At 44.7% G+C, this 16,632-nt stretch overlaps 2 protein-coding genes across 3 annotated transcripts; one reads left to right on the top strand and one right to left on the bottom strand.

Moving 5' to 3' along the window:
• Window positions 1-1,331: 1,331 nt before the first annotated feature.
• On the top strand, window positions 1,332-6,073 carry higd2a (HIG1 hypoxia inducible domain family, member 2A). The gene is made up of 2 exons (XM_072693071.1): window positions 1,332-1,568; window positions 4,559-6,073. Exons 1-2 carry the CDS (start codon window positions 1,382-1,384, stop codon window positions 4,723-4,725), a joined length of 354 nt encoding a protein of 117 aa, XP_072549172.1. The 5' UTR covers window positions 1,332-1,381; the 3' UTR covers window positions 4,726-6,073.
• Window positions 6,066-16,632, bottom strand: cltb (clathrin, light chain B). Of its 2 annotated transcripts, XM_072693069.1 has the most exons (6): window positions 16,209-16,632; window positions 13,889-13,938; window positions 13,509-13,626; window positions 12,450-12,561; window positions 11,065-11,118; window positions 6,066-7,985 (listed from the first exon to the last, which is right to left on the bottom strand). In XM_072693069.1, the coding sequence occupies exons 1-6, from the start codon at window positions 16,345-16,347 to the stop codon at window positions 7,814-7,816; spliced, it is 645 nt and encodes a 214-aa protein (XP_072549170.1). In that variant the 5' UTR covers window positions 16,348-16,632; the 3' UTR covers window positions 6,066-7,813. The 2 variants fall into 2 exon arrangements, with proteins under 2 accessions (XP_072549170.1, XP_072549171.1); XM_072693070.1 differs by lacking the exon at window positions 11,065-11,118.

The raw sequence follows: 16,632 nt of genomic DNA, 5'->3' as shown, positions 1-16,632 counted from the left end.
TAAAGGGGCAGTCTGCTCACAGTCAGACACGCAGCCGCGGCTGCAGCGGGGTGAGCGGGACCCCTTTCTCCAACAGCGGAGCATTTCAGCGCCTCATGAGCGAGATGTTCCAGCTTGAAGACCAGAGACCTGACGCGTCTTGAAGGTGGGAGGAGCTTCCGAGGAGCTGTGTTTGGATTGGGCGGCTGATGGCTGATGAGTTTCTCCCTGTAATCCTCAGTTACAACAGTCAGCGATTCTCAATGTAAAGTACAGCAAGTTTGGACGAGGTCCGTACGAGGACGGGGGACGGGGGACAGGGGACGGGGGGACAGCGGGGACGCAGTACAGTAATTTTGCCATTGGAACAGCAGCTTGGTGCGTGATGCATTTTGGGATATTTGGCTGTGTGCGGGCACAGACCCCCTTTTAGCTTTCCTAGATCATCCTCAGTTTTTGATGATGTCACTATGTACCTGTGGGTGGAGCCACGTTATATTAACCAATCATTTCATGTTAATCTTGAACATTGTTAGAATGCCAGCAATGCTAATATTGATTTATTTATTGAAAGCACAAATATTATTTTACATTAATATTGACATTGTAAAAGCAACACCACCAATAATAATAATAATAATAATAATAATAATGTTTTATAATAAACATCACAATGTATTATTATTATTATTATTATTATTATTATTACACAAATCAGCAGCAGCAGTACAAGAGCACTAAAATAAATGTGTTTTTTTTTTTGCTTTGTTATTATTATCTTTTGATTTTTTGATGACATCACCATGCACCAGTGCCTGCAAATTATTATAATTTATTTCATGTTTCTCATCCCTTGAGTGGATTAATAACCATGCTCATTAAAAAAATAATAATAATGATGTAAAAATATTTATTATTATTATTATTATTAGTAGTAGTAGTAGTAGTTGTTGTAGTAATATTAACAACAGTTTTGAGTTAATTAATTAATTATTTTGCAATAACAGCACTGTGTTGATATAAGATAATGATGATGACAATGATAATGGTTATAATAATAATAATAACAATAATAATGCTGATTATTATTATCAGTAGTAGTATAAGTAATTTTAACAACAGTATTTTTATTCATGTTGATATAAATTATTATTATTAGTAGTAGTAGTAGTAATAATATTTACAACAGTTTTGATTTAATTAATTATTTTGCGATAAGAACATTGTGGTAATAATAATAATAATAATAATAATAATAATAATAATAATAAAGAGACAGGTAGGTGAGTGAAAGCCAGGGGCAGTGCTGAGGCCTGCAGGCCTGTAGGGGGCAGTGTGCAGTGCTGGTGATCGTTCAGCAGCAGTAGAAGCAGCGGCAGCAGCGGCAGTAGGGGGGGTAAGTATGGCAGTCGCTCCGAGCGCGGTACACGACGAGCGCGCGGCCCAGACAGCGGCGCGCGGAGCCGCAGCCTTCAATCCGGGCAGCCCACCCGTCATAGAGGGCTTCACCCCGCTGCCCCGGCACAGAGAGGAGGGCTTCCAGGAGAAGTTCATGCGCAAGACCAAAGAGAACCCCTTCGTCCCTATCGGTGAGTGACGTCACTCAGTTACACAAGTCCCGGGGTGGGTTGATGGTGGGCTCCAGAATTATTACTGGACTGGGTTTCATAGCCTGGAGGCTTTAAGACTCATCCCTGCTCTGGGTTTGATCACTGGTGGTGATTTGGCCTCACTTCCTCCTAAATAGCTGGTGAACACCTTCATGACCTTTAACATGGAGCCATGAGCTCTGAGCTTCTACAGCTGCAACATCTGGACAGCCTGCAGGACAGCCAGCCCACTGGAACCTGCCTAGCCGATGAGGCCACAATGACCAGAGCTATGTTTGGAGGAGTGAAGGTGAAGCCCGAACCCCAAAAACAGTGTACCCGCTGTGAAGCATGGTGGTGGTAGCATCACGCTCTGGGGCTGTTTTGCTGCCGGTAGAACAGCCACAGGATGAGGGGATAATCTCAGACCATCAGCTGGACAAACTTGGACCCCTGCACTTGGGTGTCCCAACAGGACAGTGACCCCCAAACTCACATCTGAGGTGGTTGTGGAATGCAGCAGGACTGGAAGCATGCTAACGTTTAAGCATCCTAAAATCCTGACCTCAAGGTCAAATATCCAACTAGATCAAGAAGCAGCAGCTTGTTGATGGCTACCAGAAGTATCTGGTCAGCTGAGCAGCTTGCTGAGGGTCAGCTAACCAAATATTAGGGGGGCCGTATGTGTATTTTTGACCCTGTGTTGGTTTCAGAAAAGCAAGAATTTAAAACCTGTGACCAAAACAGTCGACAGCTTCACTTGTCATAACAGGTGAAATGATGGCGAAACTGACGAACGCAGCCCTTATTACTGCTGGCGCTTGTTGGAACGAGCCTTTATGAATGTTTATGTAGGTGGATGTCTGTTTTCATCAACGGTTAACGTAGGAAATGTAGCCTAGGGTCCACTACAGGACGTTTAAAGGCCGTAGCAGAGTATGAGAAGACTGGGTATCACAGTACACTACACCACCCCAACCTGCTGCCTAGGATAGACCGTGGTGGGTGGGTGGGTGGGAAGATGGAGTCAGCAGGGTCTGTACGGACTGCAGAGGGAGCTGGAGGTGAGGCTACCCTGTTTACGCGGTGGGTGTTGGCGTCTTATGAATGGAGCTGCTGAAAATTGGCTGTTGCTGACCAGTTGCTGACCAGTGACCAATGCAATCAGGAGGCCAAAAGGCCGGCTGATTGATCTGCAGACTGGAGACAACCAGCACAGACTCAGCCGGGCTGGGAATCGGGGCTAAAATCCAGGTAAACATTAAGTAGCGTAGCCCTGGATTAACCCTAAGAACATCTAGAAACCCAAAAATCAGTTTGGGGTGTCTGTGGTTCGGATTTTTGCCTCCCTGGTGATCATACAATAATATGTAGCTACAATTTGGTGACGATATTGGGAATATAGGACAGTGCTTCATGCCTCGGTCAGCCAGTGTAATCACCACTTTACTCAACCAGCAGGATCTGACATGGCGATTTTCCCCTCCAGCAATGGCTGATGGTGGCCTCCAGCAAGGACCCCAAACATGCCCTGGAAGGCTGAGTACTTCTGAGATTCTGGAAAAACTGTAAATTAGAAAGAGCCATTTCTTCTCCAGTTCCTCAGCAGTGGACCAGCATGAGCTCTGTTGGTCTCAGAGGCTGTGGGACTGCAAACACCAACAGGAATCTGGACAGTTTGTCCCCAAACCTTTGCTCCCCCTGGACTTGAGAGGGTTTCTGTGATGAGTATCAGGATTCCCTTAAAGTCCAGCTGGGATTCCCTGCAAAAATAAACCTGGACAGGAACAGGAAATGACTGTTTAAATAGTCATTCAAACCCGAGACCGGCTGGAAAGGGAGTGTCCAGCTTGTAAGCTGGAGCAGAACAGCGAAGGTAAACATGTTGGTACATTATATGTCCAAATGTTTGTGGACACCCCTTCTAATGAATGCATTTGGATATTTAAAGTCACACCCATTGCTGACACAGAGCTTCTCTAGTCCCTGTAGAGAAGTACTGCCAATAGAATAGGACTCCCTGGAGTAGATAAACGTGAACCTATTGGCACCATGCTGCTGCCTAATAATGCCAGGCGTGGGCTAGAGGGTATAAAGCCTCCCAGCATTGAGCTGTGGAGCAGTGGAAGAACCGTGTTCTCTGGAATGATGATGGTGCTCCATCCAATACTTCTGTGATGGGGTAGGGTGGGTTGGTGCTCAATCATTGGACATCCTGACCTCACTAATGCTCTTGTCGCTGAATGCAATCTAATCCTCACAGCAATGCTCCAGAATCTAGTAGAAAGCCTTCTTCACTGGACAGTAGAGACAGGTACTCCAACAAAAGCAGGGTAGACTCTTTTAAATACCCTTGAATTGGGAAGAAATAATAAATGAGCAGGTGTCCCAATACTTTTGTCTATAGTGTATATGCTACTACCGCCTTTACCAATGTGACTTGCTCTAAAATGGTCATTTTTGCCAAACTATCGCTGTAATGCTGTCGATGCTTTAGGCAGTTAATAAGCAGGTGTCCCAATACTTTTGTCCATATAGTGTATGTTGCAAAAACATAGTAAAGTAGTACTGGAACAGGGTGAGAACGGCGTCTCCGTCATTCCCACTCCGGGCCGGAGCGCTGCTGCTGCTACTGCACTATGGAGGTTTGGTGGTGGAGCTGCAGGAGGAGAACCTCTCTCCAGAACTGCTGTGTAATGCTGCAGAATCCATAGAGTCATATTAGTGTAAAATCCTGTAGTATTACTCTACCACCTCAGCCCACATGCTGCTCTACCTTCAGATGCTGCTTTTGTGTATCTCAGCTTCTCCACAAGAGGGCGCTCAGAGCGCAATTTGTATTTACAGCTGTGGTGTAAAAGTGAATCACACTAGATAACTATAGGGGGAGCCCAGGAGCTAAAAATACCCATTCTCACATACCGCTACTTCAAAAACAACAGATCATTTAATGAATTGATGTTATTTTTCTTGTGTTCGTTTCTCCGCAGGTTGCTTGGGGACAGCGGGAGCATTGATCTACGGTCTTCGGGCCTTCAAGCATGGCAAAACCCGCCAGTCTCAGCTGCTCATGCGAACGCGTATCTTCGCCCAGGGCTTCACCGTCGTCGCCATCATAGTGGGGGTGGCGGTTACAGCCCTGAAATCCAAACAGTGAGAGATGAGTGGGGCAAAGGGCGAGAAGCACCACAACCAGTTACTCCATCACCTGAGCGACAGCTATGGACTTCAGGTTTTCAGACCTAACGTTGATGTTTGTTTGGTTGAAGCATTTATTATGGGACAATTAGAGAGATGTTCAGGGAGAATCGGACCCCTCCAGCTAGCGCTGTGGCAGTGTGCGCCATTCTAGGACTTTAATTGCAGGTGTTTCATTTAATGGGGCATCTTGAGGAACGTCCCTACTGACAGTAGGTGTACCCCCCCCCCCCCTCTTTTTTTTTTTAAGTTTAATTGCATCTTGCTTCAGCTATATTTGTACCTCTCAGACTGTGTGAGTAATGCAGTGTGTGGAATCTCTGAGAACACTTTAATATTAAAGCAATTTAAGGCCTAACTGCTATTTTCTGTCTCATTTAAAAGCTCTTTATTATTATTATTATAATTAGCCTAGCCAAACTACTCCACTATATGTGGACACCACTTCTAATGAATGCATTCAGCTACTGATTCTCTGTTCCCATTTTGCTGAATACAGTCAAATCCTCTCAGCAATTGTACTTCAAAATCTAGTAGAAAGTCTTCTTCCCTGGACAGTAGAGACAGTTACTCCAACAAAAGCAGGATCAACTTTAATACCTTTGATCTCATAAGAAACAAAACAGGTGTCCCAATACTTTTGTCCATATATGGCCTACATATTTTTGTATGATTCAGAATAGCATGGTCTGCACTAGTAATAGGTGACAATCAGTTCAGTTTGTTAGCAACGCTAGCCTAACCACACTCCACTATATGACCAAATGTTTGTGGACACCCTTCTGATGAATGCATTCAGCTACTGATTCTGTGTCCCCATCTCTGAGACCGATGTGCAAATGCACACAAACACAGCTTGTCTAGCCCCTGTAGAGAAGTATGGTCACTAGAATAGGACTCTCCGGAGCAGATAGCATGAATCTATCATCACCGTGCTGCCTTATAATGCCAGGCGTGGGCTAGTAGAGGGGTGTAAAGCCTCCCACCATTGAGCTGTGGAGCAGTGGAAGAACTGTTCTCTGGAATGATGAAGGGGTGTAGTTGCATAGTTAAGGATGAGGTGTGGTGGTGATCAGTCAATGCTCTAAAATCTAGTCGACGGCCTTCTTCCCTGGACAGTAGGGACAGTTCCTCCAACAAAAGCAGGATAAACCATTTAATACCCTCGATTTTAGAAGAGACAATGAATAAGCAGGTGTCCCAATACTTTTGTCCATAATCTCTTTGTTCAGTATTGAAGAGATTTAAGGCCTTTTTGTCTTATTTGAACTGAAAAAAAATAATAATAAAGTCTCACCATTTGAAAACACCATTTCATTTTTATTGAGTTGTACAATTCAGTATTGCATGGTCTGTAGTTCTAGGCCCGACCGCGCACACCCTCATATGCAATTAAGGTATCAGAATTCAGTAACAGAACATTTCAGAAAGGCTCTCATTACAATTCTTGGACAATTCTACCAACTATCATCTACTAAAAATGATCAACAGCTTGAGATGACTGTCCAGACCTACGTTAAGCCCGTGTTCACGATGTCTTCCATTGTAAAAATGCTTCATCGCCAAAAGTAGACAGCATCTGGAAACCCGTCCCGATATTTTTAATTAATTGTTATTAGCATTATATATTTTTTAATAGTTTTATAGTCAAGCAAGGGCATACTGATGGACTCTTTGGCAGCCAGTCAACCACAATCTGTCAACTGAAAGGCAAGTAACAGTATTCAATCTGTTCAAAGTGGAAAAAGGCCTCAAAGCTGTAAGGTCAGGAACACTAACACATGCCAAACTAACTGCATCTTCAAGGCGATGCATGGGATACTAATAAAGCCAAGTCAAACTTGCTACAGAACTCTAACCAATATACAGTAGGTTAAAATGGTATAAACAAGACCACCAATAAATAAGCAGATAAAGTCTGGAAAGAATGTGTTAACTGTTAAATATATGCGTCAGATAAATGTTGCTTTTCTCAAACTGGCTGAGGAACTGGAAATGTACTGTATATATTCCTGAATATAATGGAAATCCATACGAATATACGATCCAGCAAGGATGATTGGATGGAAACAGGTCAATGCTGATCAACAGACAACGGGAGGACGGGTAAAACCTTTCTATAAAAGGTGTCTGCTTCTAAATCTTAAGAAAACGCCACGAGTGAGGACTGAACTCTTCCCCCGATTCACATTCCCAGCATTTGGCTGATGCTCGGACACTTCTCCAGAGCCATTTACATTATGAATGAAGGTACACAGGTAGGCAAGGGTAGAGTTAGAGGAGTCTTGCCCAAGGACTCTTATTGGTGTAGAGGGAATTGAATCCTAGTCCGCCACAGGGAAGGTGGTGCTGTTACCCACTGCGCTACACTAACCATTGGACAACCATTGGAAACGAGCTAGACTATTCCTTGGACAATCGTTGGAGATGGTCTAAACCAATTATTGGACAACCATTGGTACAGCAACCATTGGACAACCATTGGAGAAGCACTGCACCAACATTTGGACAGCTACAGGAGGAGAAGTACTACACCAATCATTGGACAACTATTGGAGAAGTGCTGCACCAACCATTAGACAATCACTGGAAAAGCTCTACACCAATTATTGGACAACCATTGGAGAAGCCTTACTTCAACCGTTGGACAACCACTTAACAAGCGTTTTACCAACCGATGGACAACCACTAGAACATCTGATCGCTTCATCTGAAGTAAATGCCAAATGTAAACCGGGCCCTCAATGCTCTACAGCGGTCAAACCACTATGCGAACACTCCTCTACTCCCCTTCACTGGAGGCACATCATTCCTTTTATCACTTTTTTAAAAACAGGCAAACTTTGTAAAGGGGAAAGGCTTTGTTTGTTATCGTTACAGTAGAAACGATGGGGTGTAACAGGGCCCAAAAGTTTAAATAGAGATCATCCACCTCACGTGACGCTGTTAAAAAAAATAAACCTGAACCGCTAGTGTGTCGAATCGTACTAAAGTAAAGTGCGACAGGGAGAGGGAGGAAAGGCGAGATGCAGCAGAGGTATGAGGTCTTAGCGGACCAGAGGCGTCTGTTTCAGAGAAATGAGGACGGAGCGCATCCGGGACACGTCTTTAGTCTGGCGGCTCGTCTTGGGGTTGAAGTCGCACAGACGGGCCACTTTCTCCCACTCGGAGCCGGGACTGTCGTCATCACACTCCTTCACGAAGGCATCTTCTGACGCTCTGTGGAGGAACATACAGAGGAACGTTAGGATAGAGAGACGAGTGGAAGCCTCTTGGTAACACCGGATACATGCCATGCCAATGGAGCCATGAAATGGAATGGAAAAGGAATCGACATATGCATGCTCCGCCCCAGATGAGCTGTTCGTAGCTATGGTTGTGAGGTTAGACATGCTACTGATCAAGCTTCAACCTATTAAACACACTGTAATAATGGTGTCCTGTATGATTATGATATAATTAATTGCTGCCCGTCTAAATAAGCGAGCACACCAGTCAGTTGTAGCAGAGTGCAAAACGATCGTCGCGGGCAAATGACTCGATTTGACTAATGTCCAAAAGAGCATGATAATAGGGTACCGGGTGAAAGGTGGTAGAATTTGGGAAAACGATAACTTCATGGGATGTTCTAGAGCTGCTGTAGTGAAGATGTGGCAAGAAGGGACTTCTCTACGTGACTGAGCGCCTGCCAACAGTACAACAGTGGTGCCCTACGGTCCACTGATGCCAGAGAGGAATAATGGTACAGAGCAATCAGAGCTTCGCTGTGGAGCAGCTAACCTCTATAATAAACACCTACCATCACCCTAATACAGACCCTGCCACAACGTCTCGCCAGTGTCATCCAACCCAAGGGTGGTATTCCCAGTATTAGGTAGGTGGTACACATACACACACAGATCAGCTATAACATGAATGCCACCTGGCTAATATTGAGTAGGTCCCCCTTGAGCCTTCACAACAGATCTGAGCATTAAAGGCATGGCCTCCACAAGACCTCTGAAGGCATCCTGCGAGATATCTGGCCCCAGATTCTAACAAGCAGCAGATCCTTCTAACTGTCCTGTAAGAAAGTGAGGTGAGGCCTCCATAAATCACATAAATGAACCTTATTTATCCATGGCTGTCCTTTCTTGGAGCACTTTCGGTAGGTGCGGACCACCACTGCCTACCAGAAACACTCCACAAGACCTGCCTGATTTTTTGGAGATGCTCTGACCTTCTAGTTGCCTAGCCATCTCAATCTGCTTCCTGTCAAAGTTCTAGTCTGGTTCTTGAACTAACTGGTTACTTGCTGACTAATTGATAGCCACCCCTTGACAGATGAAGCTGGTGTAGATGAGGATAATCCATGTATTTCGCTTCACCTGTCAGTGGTGCTAATGTTATGGCTGGGCGGAGTTTAATATAATTTGAAATTAATAACACTGCAGGTTGCAATACGGATGTGGGCGGAGCATAAATAAGTGAATTCCTTTTAAAGTATGGGATTATGAATAACTCCTAGTGTGGGGAATGTATACCAATGGAGAAAGATGAGCTACTGTATGTACAGCTCCTACAATGGCTTACAGTAACCAATCACCCTGTGGATTTAAATGGAGACATGCACATTCAGCACATTCACTACAGTGATGCACATGGGCAGTCCCTTAAATCCTCCAGTGAAGCTTGGCAACTGGTTATGAAGGGTGTCCTGCCTGTTCACCTAATGGAGGAAACCCACAACAAGTGATGGATGCGAGAAAATGCGAGATGCCACCCAGGTTCTCCAAAAAATACATAAATAAATATCTTGGATTGGGTGGAGAAGAACATTCCTACCTACGGAAGTGAAGAATGTGTGGGAAATAGTTCCTTCAAAGATAACATACTCATGTTGGCCCCTCCAGGGTCCCACCAGGGTCGTTGACAGGATCCCATCTGGGCTGTACGCTGTACATAGGGCGAAGCTAGAAGGAACCCAAGTGAGCTTCACGTGGGCTATAACAATAAAGGCCCATTTGGGAAGTCCAAATGTATCTGTACAAACCCACTCAGAGCCCACACCCACCTGAAACCCACCTAGCCCACGTTCCACCCACATGAGCCCTACATAAGCATGCTGGCTGGGTTTAGGACAGTATAACAAAGCACAGTGAGGATCTGTGAGAGGTTCTCGGGGACAACCTCACACTGCTTTGCCATGCTTTCAATGATCTGAAGGACCTGCTTCCCACACATTCTTCACTGCTGTTCACGGATCTTCTACACTGACTGGATTTGGATTTTTACCTCCACACTTGAGAAACTGTGTGGAGTCCTGCGTTGTCTTGGTGGAGCATCCATGATTTGTTGAGGATTTCATCCTTCAAGCCAAGAGACAGTATAAACACATTGGCAGCAGCTGCAAAGCATCAGTGTGTGACACACAGTCCCTGCATGTGAGCAGTTCTTTTGGACTGCTAGTGTGTGTGCTGTTGCAACAAAGGAAGAATCTGCAAGAAGACTTCACCAGTGACTCCCCCCCCCCCCTCACTACACACTGAAAAAGCCAATACTGAACATCTTGGGCATTGTGCTTCATCCACCCCTTAAACCCTGAGGGTCTACATAGTCATGTGAACATATTTGGACATGGGATGTCCTGGTCAGGTTACTTTTTAACTATGCTGGTGGACCAGCTAAACCATCAAACTAAAAAGAAGACATACACTATATGACCAAATGTTTGTGGACACCCCTTCTAATGAATGCATTCAGCTACTTTAAGCTGCACCCACTGCTGACACAGATGTGCAAATACACACACATGCAGCTTGTTTAGTCCCTGTAGAGAAGCACTGCCAATAGAATAGGACTCTCTGGAGCAGATAAACATGAGCCTATTGGCACCATGCTGCCTAATAATGCCAGACGTGGGCTAGAGGGGTGTAAAGCCCCCCAGCATTTGGGTTGTGGAGCAGTGATGGAAGTGTGTTCTCTGAAACGATGTCGTTGAGCATCTCTCTGATGCTCTTATTACCGAATGCAATTAAATACAGCAATCCTCCTCCAAAATTTAGTAGAAAGAGCCAGTTACTCTTTTTTTTCTTCTTCTAAATACCTTGATTTCAGATGAAACAATGATGACTGAGCAGGTGTCCCAATACTTTTGTCCATATAGTGTAACAATAAGCTTATCAAGCTTGTCAGGCTGGAGATTTTTTTTTTTGTCAGCAGGCCACAGCTTGTACAAGGGGTTAACAGGAGGTACTGTGTGATGATGTGCTTTTGCTGATTGGTCCTTGACAGGAGGAGAACATGACTGGACACATACACAAAGCCTATCACATCAGAGTTGGGCTGTTTGTAGAAAGCCTTATCAGCGATCCTAGTATGCGAGTCGGCAAAAGAGGGGGAAAAGAAGATGGGAGAGAAAAGAGAGAGAAAGTAAGAGACGTTTGGGGAAGAGAGAATCAGTTTCAGACAAGTGGTTAAAAAGCACACAAGACAGATGTTAATAAGCCGTTAATAAGCCGTCAACAAGCCGAGAAGATTCTGTGGGGAAATAATACCACCACTACCTACCACTAGCTACCACAGCATTTGGAAGACTGGGGTTTGATTCCTGGTCTGGGTGACTATGCTGCGCTACACCAATAAGAGCCCTTGGGCAAGACTCTGAACACTACATTTACATTTATGGCATTTAGCAGACGCTCTTATCCAGAGCGACTTACAAAGCGCTTTGCAATTTACCCAAGAAAGCCTCAGCTAGTTAGAATAGACTAATAATTCAAAAGATACCTCTAAGCTTAGACATTACTAAACACAGGGCAATAAGGTGACCATAGTACTCTATTCGCCCAAGTACTCTCTGAAGAGGTGGGTCTTCAGTCTGCGTTTGAAGACAGCGAGCGACTCGGCCGTTCAGACTCCCAGGGGAAGCTCGTTCCACCACTTTGGTGCAGGACAGAAAAAAGCCTGGACGCTCGTCTTCCGCGGGTTTTGAGGGACGGCGGGTCGAGCCGAGCCGTACTTGAAGCTCGAAGGGCTCTAGGTGCGGATCGGCTTTTGACCATTGCCATCAAGTACGGAGGGGCTGGTCCGTTCTTGGCTTTGTAGGCCAGAGTCAGGGTTTTAAATCTGATGAGGGCAGCAGCTACAGGAGGCCAGTGACGAGAACATTGGCTCACCTCTGTAATACGAGTAACCTTGTAAGTCGCTCTGGAGAAGAGCGTCAGCTGTACTCAAGGTAGCCTTCAAATGAACCATTTACTGAATTCTGGTCACCTTTAACAGCTAGCTGTTTCATGCGTCTGATGATTTTACCTAAATGCATTTCTACTGTGCAGGATTGACAGTGTACTATACAGTACTGTGCAAAACTTTCTATGGAATCTAAGAAAACGATACGTCTGATGGTTTGTGGACACTCCTTCTAACGAACGCATTCAGCTACTATAAGCTGTCCCGCTACTTGTCTATATAGTGTGCTTCTGCCGTTCTCTACAGCAGCTTCATGAAGGACTTTCATGCTGAAATGGGCTTTTGCTCAGATTAGCACCTAAATCTGTGCTCGTCTAACTAACATATCAATAACTCTACTCTACTAATACATTCTTCTCATTTCAAATACTCTAAAAATATTTCTCTAAAATACACCGACCTCAAAGTCCTAAAGTCAACTATCGTCTACCAGGTGTAGCTGGGTGGAAATACCTGTTGTTGGATTTATTCTTCTCCATTTGCTCTTGCTGGTGCAGGTGCCAGTCCTCCAGCTCCTTCTTCGCTTTCTCCTTCCACTCCACCTCTGCGGCTTTAGAGGCTGAATCTGCAGACCAAAAACAACAGTTCTCGGTCACTCTCTCGCTACGTCAATGAACTTCTCTCTCTTTCTTGTGTATATTTCCAATAACACAAACAATATATATAAGCAATACAGAAGACTACATCACATTCACATGCCTATTTATCTGTTTTTGTCCAGTTATGGTCTTATAATTACACTTTAAACCAATTCTTTAATTTTTAAATCTTGTGAGCTAATCTAAAAAACAGAGCTTGGTTCCTCCAGGGTTCTCCTGGACACAGCAGCAACTCACCTGATTTACCATCATTAAGGCCTGATTTACCACCAAACCAGGTGTTGATCTGAGGAGAACTCTAAATAATACTAGACTCCATGAGGAGAACTTTGGAGATGTTCTCATGATGAACACAGTGATGGAAAACTCTACGGAGCTCGCTTGTGACATCCCATATAAATAAAACTAGATAGTGGCCATGACTTAGTATGGAGTGAGAACAAGATCCTAAGACGTGGCCTGAACTTAGGATCTTGTTCCCTAATACTAAGTTGTGGGAACAAGATCTTAAGTCGTGGCAATGACTTAATAAGGTGTGGGAACAAGATCCTAAGTCATGGCTATTACTTGGTATGACATAGGAACAAGACAATTAAGTTGTGGCCATGACTTAGGAAGGAGTGAGAACAAGATTCTAAGACGTGGTCTTAACTTAGGATCTTGTTCCTTACTAAGTTGTGGGAACAAGATCTTAAGTCGTGGCAATGACTTAGTAAGGTGTGGGAACAAGATCCTAAGTCATGGCTATTACTTGGTATGACATAGGAACAAGACAATTAAGTTGTGGCCATGACTTAGGAAGGAGTGAGAACAAGATTCTAAGACGTGGCCTTAACTTAGGATCTTGTTCCTTACTAAGTTGTGGGAACAAGATCCTACGTCAACAGCACTGCACTGTATATGTATAGTATACCTAGCTGCTCCAGCCTGGTCTTCTGCTCCTCCCGCCACTTGCGCAAGCTTTCAGGCTCCTGCCTTAGCTGGTCGACCTGGGCGATGGCTGCATAGCTGTCAGCTACACCATTTGAGTCCTAAACCATTTATTTATAAAAAAAAAATATATATATATAAAACCAAACCAAAACAAAACATAGGAAACCCTCTGATGGCTATTTAGCAACGTATAAGTGTGGGTTCATATGATTAAGTACTCCACAGCAAAGACTACATGTAAACAGTGTAGGTTTAAACAGACTAACCACACACAAACGATCAGCACAACAGCCTACAGCGTAACTACAACGTCTGATATTTCAATTCTTTTCAAAGCCAGTGACACCAGAACATACACACCTCAAACATGTCTCCGTTCACTGCTGCAGCAGGTGCTTCTCCAAACGCATCTGGTTTAAGAAAAGAAGAGGCACAGCTTGTCAAATCCACGGTTTCTGGTCTTGCAACACTTTTCGTTTTGCCTCTCAGAATTACTACAAGCGTAACAGGAATGCTGTGAAACCTGTCCACCTATACGACTGTTAGGGAGTCCTCCTATAGGTAAACGGCTGGCTCAGAATGAGGTGGCAACACAACTCCTTTTACCAGAGGTAAAAAACCACAGTAGTAATCTAGATAATTAACTAGGTAAAGATATGCTGACCACTTTGGAACCTTCAAGAACCTGCCAGTAGTTGTTCTACCAGGGGTTGGACAGTACAGATGCACTACACTAGTTAACAAACAGGGTACAGATATGCTGATCACATGTGGAACCTTCCAGAACATCCTGGTAGTTATTTTACCAGGGATTTCACAGCATACACATACTAGCCTAGTTAAGCAACTAGGTAGAGACACAATGGCCACTTTGGAACCTACAGGAACCTGACAATAGTTCTTCTACCAGGGGTACTCCACTCTTTAACTAACCTACAAGGTAGAAATGTTCTGATTGCACTGAAACCTTTCAGAACATCATGGTAGTTATTTAACCAGGGATTTCACAGCATACACATTTATAGGCTAGTTAAGTTACTAGACAGAGATACAGTGGCCACACTGAAACCTGCAAGTAGTTGTTCTACCAGGGGCTGGACAGTACAGATGCACTACACTAGTTAAATAACATGGTAAAGATACACTGATCACATTTGGAACCTTCCAGAACCTCATGGTAGTTATTTAACCAGGGATTTCACAGCATACACATTTATAGGTTAGTTAAGTTACTAGACAGAGACACAGTGGCCACCCTGGAACCTACCGGAACCTGTTAGTAGTTGTTCTACCAGGGGTACTCCATTCCTTAACTCACCTATTAGGTAGAAATATGCTGATGAATTCATTGAAACCTCCCAGAACCTGCCAGTAGCTGTTCTACCAGGGGTTGACAGTACAGGGGTACTCCATTCATTAACTAACCTAGGTAGAAATATTCTGATTGCACTGAAACCTTTCAGAACATCCTGGTAGTTATTTTACCAGGGATTTCACAGCATACACATTTATAGGCTGGTTAAGTTACTAGACAGAGATACAGTGGCCACACTGAAACCTGCCAATTGCTGTTCTACCAGGGGTACTCCACTCTTTAACTCACCTATTAGGTAGAAATATACTGATGAATGCTTAGAAACCTACCAGAACCTACTGCCAGTTGTTCTAACAAGGGTTGACAGTACAGATGGTCAGATAATTAACTAGGTAAACATAGTGGAACCTACTATGTTTAGTAGGTTCCACTATGTTATAGCTGTGTATAGTTGTTCTACCAGGGGTTGGACAGTACAGATGCACTACACTAGTTAACTAATATGGTAGCGATGCTCTGATCACACTGGAACCGACCAGAACCTTCCAGCAGATGTTCTACCAGGGGTCAGACAGTCCAGGGGTTCTCCACTGGTTAACTAACCTACTAGGTAGGAATATGCTGACTGGGTTGAAACCTACCAGAACCTACCAGAGCCAGTTGTTCTAATAAAGGTTGACGGAACAGATGGTCAGAAAATTAACTAGGTAAAGATACACTGATCACACTGGAACCGACCAGAACCTGCCAGTAGATGTTCTACCAGGGGTCAGACAGTCCAGGGGTTCTCCACTGGTTAACTAACCTACTAGGTAGGAATATGCTGACTGGGTTGAAATCTACCAGAACCTACCAGAGCCAGTTGTTCTAATGGGTTGACAGTACAGATGTTCTAGACTAGATCATGAACCAGGCACAGATGAGGTGACCACACTGGAACCTGCCAGCAGAAGTTAGCTGTTCTACCAGTGGTTGGACAGCACAGTAGCTAGTTAGCCAGCTAGCCGGGCTGGAAATGATCAGAACCCTGGCTTTAATGAGCTAGCTAGGTTAATGAATTAGTCTTAATTAATAAGCTTGTCTACATGGCTCGTGTGCACTGGCTTTCCATAGCGAGGGATGCTAGCTAGCTATTTAGCATTAGCGGTCAAGCTAGCTAGCACTAGCTAGCTTCAACTGAAACAAGCGATCATTTGTAGCAGAAAATATCAGTTTTATAAAAGTCTGATTCTCTATAAATACTCTAAAATACAGTTTATGCATCAGATAATCCTGTTTAGTTATCTGCCCCCTCCTCCTCCTCCTCCTCCCTCTGTTTAGCCCGAATGCTAACAGGCTAAGCTAACGCCCGTGAAGGCGACCTGCCTTCGGTCGCTCCGAGCCCGTCCGCCTCGCTCTCGATGCCGGCGATCTCGCTCTGCTGCTGCGCCAGGAAGGCAGCGGCGGGGTCCTCCTCAGCCTCGGCGCCGTTGGAGAAGCTGGAGAACCCGAAGGCATCGGCCATCTTCAGCGGAGAGTAGACACCTGCGTCTTATTCCCGGGACCTCGACGGGGGTTCCGCTGGGCTCCAGCTGTGGCTTTGTGTTGTTGTTGTTGTTGTTGTTTGTTCTGGAAGAGTTCGGCTCGCCCTGAAGCCTGAGCCGGACTCCTAAACAGGGTCAGCTGGAGTTTAGTTCGGCACTTCTGTCCCAGAACAGCAAACAGCCTGATGTGGCGAGGAGCCCCGGGGTCAGAACGCGGGGAGGAAGACGTAGCGCCAGCGAACGCTCACACCCTCCGTTTGGGTGGT

Source organism: Salminus brasiliensis, chromosome 12 (assembly GCF_030463535.1).
Source record: "Salminus brasiliensis chromosome 12, fSalBra1.hap2, whole genome shotgun sequence".
In the NCBI taxonomy this organism is placed as follows: Eukaryota; Metazoa; Chordata; class Actinopteri; order Characiformes; family Bryconidae; genus Salminus; species Salminus brasiliensis.
This window is presented reverse-complemented; position numbering and strand designations above follow the sequence as displayed.

Coding starts and splice junctions, on each gene's coding strand:
- higd2a (XM_072693071.1), top strand. CDS start 1,382: ATGGCAGTCGCTCCGAGCGCGGTACACGACGAGCGCGCGGCCCAGACA. Junction 1,569..4,558: donor GAACCCCTTCGTCCCTATCG/GTGAGTGACGTC, acceptor GTTTCTCCGCAG/GTTGCTTGGGGACAGCGGGA.
- cltb (XM_072693069.1), bottom strand. CDS start 16,347: ATGGCCGATGCCTTCGGGTTCTCCAGCTTCTCCAACGGCGCCGAGGCT. Junction 13,939..16,208: donor CGGGCTCGGAGCGACCGAAG/GCAGGTCGCCTT, acceptor TTCTTAAACCAG/ATGCGTTTGGAGAAGCACCT. Junction 13,627..13,888: donor TGAACGGAGACATGTTTGAG/GTGTGTATGTTC, acceptor TAAATGGTTTAG/GACTCAAATGGTGTAGCTGA.